Source organism: Diuraphis noxia, unplaced genomic scaffold, assembly GCF_037042655.1.
Source record: "Diuraphis noxia isolate RWA-SAM2 unplaced genomic scaffold, SU_Dnox_SAM2 contig0004, whole genome shotgun sequence".
Lineage (NCBI taxonomy): Eukaryota > Metazoa > Arthropoda > Insecta > Hemiptera > Aphididae > Diuraphis > Diuraphis noxia.
Genome location: NW_028301714.1, coordinates 4,297,267 through 4,305,274, shown reverse-complemented (window position 1 = coordinate 4,305,274; position 8,008 = coordinate 4,297,267). Strand labels below are relative to the sequence as shown.

General features: G+C 27.8%; 1 protein-coding gene across 1 annotated transcript; it reads left to right on the top strand.

Moving 5' to 3' along the window:
* Positions 1-1,337: 1,337 nt before the first annotated feature.
* Positions 1,338-3,534, top strand: LOC149055513 (zinc finger MYM-type protein 1-like). Its single transcript, XM_089225651.1, has 2 exons — positions 1,338-1,790; positions 3,523-3,534. The coding sequence occupies exons 1-2, from the start codon at positions 1,338-1,340 to the stop codon at positions 3,532-3,534; spliced, it is 465 nt and encodes a 154-aa protein (XP_089081777.1).
* Positions 3,535-8,008: the final 4,474 nt, after the last annotated feature.

Sequence of the window (8,008 nt, the reverse complement as noted above, 5' to 3'; positions counted from 1 at the left end):
ATCAATGTTTGCAAAATCCTAAACAAAATGAATTATTCAGTTTAAACCAGGGATGGAAAATGTTTATAAAAAAAAAAAAATTTAAAACGAAAATAACAAAATAAAAAAACGAAAAAAAATAAATTCTACATATGATGAACATTAAGTTATAATTTATCACAACAAAAACCCTTTGTAAACTACGTGTAAAAATGGCAAAGTAAAAAAAAAATATTAAATTTTTAAGCACGATAAAGATATGACATATTCAGTGCCGTATTTACCAGTAAACACTATAAGCTAGTGCTTAGGGCGGCAATTTCTCAAGTTCGGCAAATCATTTTTAATATTACATTTTTATTAAAATAAATGCAACTTATTATAAAATGTTTTTAGACCAACGGGATTGTGGTAATATTTATATTTTATGTTTTTCAATATCATAACCGTAGAGTTTATCGCCCTATTATAATAAATAGCATTGCTGCATTATTTGTAAATTGTTCGTTATCGTGTTGTAAATCTACGACTTGACAATAGACAAGACAAGTGGATACGACGACAGTAAAAAAAGTTATTAATATAACATGGGTTGACGATTGTGTGTTTATCTGTACCTAATCACAATAAAAAAAAAACCCAATTATTAGTCAATGCAATCGCGAACGAGCGATTATTATATTGTGACATGTTTTGTAGTATTATAGTAACAAACGTGTTCGGTGTTATTTTTTTTTAGTGCAGATGAAGTTCACACTTTTCTTATTTGTATGAATATTTGATTTCTTTAATTTTTATTTGTAACTTTTTCAATTAAACTATAGTAAAATGAGTGACGGTCGATTACGTTTAAGTGGCTATAAGTATAAAAAAATCGCGGAAGAAAAAAAAATCAATTAAATAACTTAGTGCAAAAAATCCCAAAAATTGATTCTTTTTTTAAACCAACAAATATTTTAAATGAAGTTGAAAATTATGAGACTACACAGAAAATGCTCGCTAGTTGTTCAAACTCGGGTACTAGTACTACGGACATCACTTATATTCAAAACTTCACATCCTCAGAAAGTTGTTCAAATAATACTACTGAAAAAGATGATGTACCAAAAGTCGATTTAATCAGCGAGGATCCTGCAGAATGGATAATTAATGATTTGACAATTGATCGCTTATTAATAAAAGAAATAAAACAAAATATTGACTATGATTTATTATCAAAAAAATTAGAGTTTGGGAATAAAACGCGATACTTAAAAAAAAGTGTATTTTATCGGAAACTTTTAAATGGAGAACAACAGCTTAGAAAATTTTTAATTTATTCTCGTAGTAAAAATGCATTATTTTGTATCCCCTGTCGAATGTTTGGAGGTTCTACTAAACTTGCTACAGAAGGTTTAATGGACTGGAGAAATGTTATTAAAATTGTAAAACAACATGAAGTCTCTAAGGGACATACTAACTGCCAAATAGTATTTTTACGTAGGAGCAATAATATTGGGAGAATAGATAGTGATCTCTGTATTCAAATAAATAATGAAATAGATTATTGGAAAAATGTGTTGAAACGGGATATTGCTGTCATAAAAACATTGGGAAGTCGTGGTCTTCCATTTAGAGGTTCCGTAGAAAAATTTGGAAGTCAAAATAATGGTAATTTTATGATGTGTTTAGAATTAATATCTGAATTTGACCCTTTTCTAAGCAATCATATAGTTCAACATGGAAACCCGGGTAGTGGTCATACATCTTACCTTTCTTCTACAACATATTGTGATGAAATAATTACATTAATGACAACACAAGTTACTAATGTAATTATAAAAGAAATTAAAAGTGCAAAATATTTTTCGATTGTGATAGACTCAACTTCTGATATCAACCACACAGACCAGTTAGCATACGTTATTCGTTACGTTAGAGATGACGGTTTTCCTGTCGAACGTTTTATGTATTTTTTACCAAATATTGGGTATTAGGGAAAAATCCATACCAATTACCATTTAAATTGAACGCAGGTGGATACATTGAATTACAATTAATTTGTGTTCCATATTTTTGCAAGGTCGAATTTCGGGTATCAGAACGGCCTCTTAATATAGGCAATTTACAACACTTTCCGGACAAATACGTTCCGGGCAAATACGGTCCGGATGAATACGGTTTTTACCTTTTAAGAGTCCGGGCAAATATGTTCCGGAAGAATACAGTTTATACTTTTTGGATTCCGTCGAAATACGGTCCGGATAAATACGTTCCGGAATTATACGGTCCGGACATATACTTTCCGGAACTATATGTTCCGTTAAAATACGGTTTATATTTTTTGGATTCCGTCGAAATACGGTCCGGATAAATACATTCCGGAATTATACGGTCCGGACATATACTTTCCGGATTATTATAGCCCCCCTTATTTAGTAGTGACTAGTGAATAGTTTGTATAAATAGTTACCTACTATAGAAAGTATTAAATTATAGTTTGAGATTTGATACTTAACCAAATCTAAAGTATGCTATAATAACGACAAATAATTTTTTACATACTTAATCAATAATTCGGCGCATGATAACTGTTCACCGTCATTTTTAACTTTCTCTAAATCTATATAGGAAATGTCAAAATATTTACATTTTTAATAGGTACCTACATGTAATTGCATGACCAAATTAATACTTTGAACATTTTTATTTATTAGTGCACAAATCAAGAATCCAGCAACAGGCGTTATAACAAAAATACGTCGATATGTTGTTCTGTGAGTTATTATTGAATATACCTATTCGCATATACAAAGCAAATAGCATCATTTTGCAGATTTCGTACAGGTAAATACTCGTCAAATAAATAACTTTAGATGAAATTTATCAGTCGTCGTTTATAATATATAAGCACGTAACTATATATATTTTAAGAGTTTAGTAGTTATAGTCCATGCTGTACTTGAATAGCCTATCCACAACGCCGTGAGTGTGTAATATTGTAATAATATAATATAAATGAAATAATTATTGCTAAAATAAAATGAATTGTGTCTTTATAAATACACAGGACAATAAAATTGGACTTAATATAATATGGTGGTGGTACAAAAACAGGTAGGGCTAAAAGATGGTAACGTTACGTTTAGCCGTTTAGCGTGTAATTAGAAAAATTTAATAGTTACAATAATGTATAAATAAATTCAAATATTATTTTTATTATTATTTTAAAAATCAATGAAACTAACTAATAAGAAGACATTTTTGTTTAAAATTAATTTTTAACATCTTTTAAAATGTGAAATGTATATTGATCCCTGGTATTGATTTTTGTATTCTGAGGAAACTAGATTGGGTTCACACTCCACTCAACATAATATCACCAATGCCTATAATATTGAAATATTACATATGACTACAACTACGGGCATAGAAAATAAAAATTCAAAATATTATAGCGTATGAATCGTATGATCATCTAGATTATTTACGATTTCAAATCAAGTTATATTGTTAATTGTTAATATAGTTAATTATATTAATTTTAAAAATTATTTTTTACAGGACCAAGCCTAACCTTGAACCGCCGATATATATATGTATATATATATATATATATAATTGACAGTATAACATACTAGTACGTACATAATGTTATGTTCTTAATTTCATTATAAATATAGTTTTTCTTATATATGCGTATTAACAGGTTTTAGACACAAATATATATATCATACTCCTCCATAAAAGAATTTAAACTTCGTTTTTAACCATGTTAATAAAGGGAAGAACATGTTTAGTGTTCAGTGCTAATCGCCTCTATCCATTCCATGTAGTGGGCATATAAAAAATAACAGTTAAATTATTCGTTGGTATAAGACTTTTACTTTTTAAATGTGAAACGAACGGAAATAATGTTAATAAATTGTGAATACCAATATAACATCAATATAAGTATAGTTATATTTTAACGAGTAAAACCAAAAACGATAGGAAAACCTAATTGCTATCCGTCGAGATTATAATATTATAGGTACAGCTCATTAATACAACATGTATATTATAAAATAATATGATATCTGGCTGTAAATTAAAACTTCTCACAGTTACCAAGCTCAAATAATATTATAATATTGCAAAATAATTGAAACGAAAAAACGACCCTCACGCCCATACACGTGTAACTCTCATCACGTCTTCTCAAACGATTTCAATTTGCAAGTGTATCAGACATTACAATTTTATTTTACTTTTCGTATTTGTATTACGGGTATAGGATAGGAATATGCGCTAGATCATAATTGTGCTGATGAAATCAAAAAGATTACCTATTTCATAGGTGCCCGCAGAAATTTGTCTAAAGGGGAGGGGGTTGGGGTTTGTTAATACATAAAACATAGTAAAAATAAATAATATAATAAGGCATATTCAGACCTTTTTAAAAATAACTTTACCGAAAAATACATACTATAATATATAATATATATATAGCTGATTTATAGAGGTACAAGGTACACCTAGCTTATGTATATATTATACTATATTAAAATTATTATAACATGTCCAATGTCCATTGTGCTAAAAGTATTGTACACAGTCGAGAGTTGCGACACTGAACGACTTCAGTGATTTAATGTCAAATTCAATTTGTCATAAACTCATAATTAATAATATGATTGTTCTGTATTTATAATGATTTCTATATGTTTTAACATAACAGTATACGTAAGTTCTAGTTGCTTACTTTTTTAGTTACCGAATTAATATAAAATATTATTACAGGTCATTCTACTAGTTATTTAATGCTTTCGGATTTCACAAAAAATTAATAAACTAGTAAACAAAGTGAAAGACGACGAATGGTAGGTAATTTCATGAATAGAAAATGGTCGGCCAATAATATATTTTATAGCCCATGACCGGTGTAGCATTGTACCTATTATTCATTCAGCACACGAAATAAAACCCAATATGAAATCTGATTTTTTGATTGACCGAATAGATTTCGCGAGGATAACAATGAAGAAAAAAAATAATCATACCGTTCATAATTTTAAATTGCAACAGTAAATATTTTAAATTTTGGTTTTAAAATAAATAATATTCATTCATTTGAAAAATACTTTTTTTGCATTAGACATGTCGCCCCCGGGTTATTCTGATGCTTACCAATATAAAATTTCAAATTGCTTATGGTGTGTTGTTATATTGTATTTGTTCAAATTAAAAGCTTGTAAATTGATAAAAGTAAAAAAAAAAAAATAGGTAAAATAAAACTAGTTGGCTATTGCTATAATAGTAAAGGCAGTATTTGTTGGGACTCTGTGCACTTTTTGTCGTACCTAATAATAAAATAAATCTATTTATCATTCTCATATAGTCATATATCGATTAAACATGATCCTTTACTTTTTTTTCAATTATGTACATTTTAGTGGTGTGTTACTAAAATTTTAACCCTCAAAAGTCAAAATTGTCAACTGTATATACAATGTGGCATTTGCCATTAGAAACAACCCTAAAATTGTATGAAACAAATATTTTTTTTTTTCTATAACATGTACATCGAGCATACAGATAAAAAAAATACATTTCACTGTAAAAAATTATGTTACGTTTAGAATCTTAAACAATAATACCTAACTATAAAATACATGAAAAAAATAGAAAAATATTGATTCGAATAAAATGTATCAGGTCTTTCTGTTATACGCATTGAAAATCATTCAAGAATTTGACTTCAAAAGTCAAACTTAATAGTATATTAGTATTCCAATGTTATACTGTTTTATTACTTAAGATTTTAAGTTGTTCTTATTATTCGCATTATTTATTAATATAATTAACAACCAGTTATTAACAATATAAATATATATTAATACTAAATATTAATTAATACTTAATAATAAATAATATATAATAATTATTATAATAATAATATATTATTATTATATTAGTATAATAATAATTAGTAATAATTAATAATTAATTTAAAAATAAAATTGGATGTACGAGTTGGTTACAAAAGTTTAGTAGTTACTTTTTCAAAAGTCACTCATATAAGTGACTTCACTGCGGTGCCAAGTTGAATACTATACGTAAATAATATCCTGGTAAAACGCACAGGGGACTGCCAGTAAACTATTATATGCGTTCCACTTCGACTTTTATTGTTTCTAGTAAAAATTTTAAACTAAATTTATTGTTAGTGTCTTATAATAATAATTCAAATTCGACGAACTGCCAAGTCATACCTAACAATCAGGAAACAACAACCATTTTTTTGTTTTTTGCTTAAAGTATTTTCAAAACTATACAATATTAAAATACATATTATATTATAGGCACTATTAGGCAGTGGCCTCAAACTCAAACATTTTTTGTGTAGTGAAATCTAAAATGTTTACTCGTTACCCACCCCATCTTGCTTGCTATCTAAGTTCAAGAAATGAAGCCATTACTTCACATATGGTATATATGAATACAGCGCCAATGTATAATAAAGTTACTCAAGGGATTAATTAAAAAACATTGGCCATCATCCCGACGAGTCTTTCTTATGAAATTTCCGCGGGTTACCTCACTGGTGATAGGTCTACAATTCTACATGTAATCGTATACTGTATAGACAGAAATTAGAAAAATAATGTTATTAAATATATATGTTAGGAATATTTTAATATTAAGAAAGGTCAAGGTCAATGAAGAAAATGTGCTGAGGTGATAATATTGTTTGCCTATATATGACATCGCCGCACGCGCAGACAAGGGGCCGGTGTAACAGGCGATTTTTACCCCCGGATATTTTACCCCCCCCCCCCCCCCACGGTAAAACGCTTCCAGAGGTGGTAAAAATATACTGGGATAAATTAAACTTTATTTAAATTATACTAGGATATATTTACCTCCCAAGTGAATTCATATAGGATATTTTTACCACCCTATAAAAATGTGTTATTATTATATTGATTTGTTTATTAAAAATTAAACAGTATTTTCAACATATTATTCGTGACTGTCGCTGAATATTATGATAAGAATAAAAATACAACTATACAATTCAAAATAAAATATACGGTATTATACTTAATTAACAATCAAGTTGAATAAAAAAACTTTGATTCTAAACTAAAGTTAATCGAATTTCTGGATATTGCATAAACTTTTTATGATTTAGTATTTACAGTAAAAATATTATTCAATGTCCTTTAACTTACAAATGATTCAATGAACAATCACAAAAATTACTTTAAAACCTTTTCATTATGAGACAATGATAAAATGCAAAATATGTTAATAATTTATTTCTCTAAATCAATCTACTATTTGGTCAAAACTACTTCAATCGTTGACAAAAAATATAATAAATGTGTTTGTAGGTACATATTATGTTTTGTATATTTTTAAAATACTTTAACGAGTACGTGTTGAATTGTGTGGAATCTTGTATTAAATTGTCATACTTTTTAACTGAGCATAAACATATAGATAATTATATAGGTACAACTATGCAAAAACGCCTAAGAAAAAATAATAATATTTAAAATAATTCTAAATAGCTTAAAATGAGTCAAATATTTTGTAAATTGTATAATAAATAGCAAATGTCTATTTGATGCAAATTACAAGTACCTATGACAAACTATTTTTGAACTACATACGGTTTGTTGATTATATTCTAGGATACAATCCTTATTAGTGCCGCATTAACAATGCTACTGCTAAACCAAGGGAAAGTCCTGATAAAATTGAAAAATTACTTATGATTAATGAACTTACTGAATAATCATTACTATATACTTTGTATTTGTAGGGGTAAAATTAGACATATTTTTATCACCGAAAAAATAAAAATATAAAACTATCGTTGTCATACAAATATAGGGATCGACTTTCTTCTGCTAGTGGGATCTGACGGAACAAAATACGTATATTGACAAAATCTGTAATCGTATAAGTACTCACGTACCTGCATCATTATTCATTTCTAGTGCACGAACAAGTGCATCAACCAGCAAGTACCTTATTATAACGTTATTGATCGTGAGTC

Coding starts and splice junctions, on each gene's coding strand:
- LOC149055513 (XM_089225651.1), top strand. CDS start 1,338: ATGTTTGGAGGTTCTACTAAACTTGCTACAGAAGGTTTAATGGACTGG.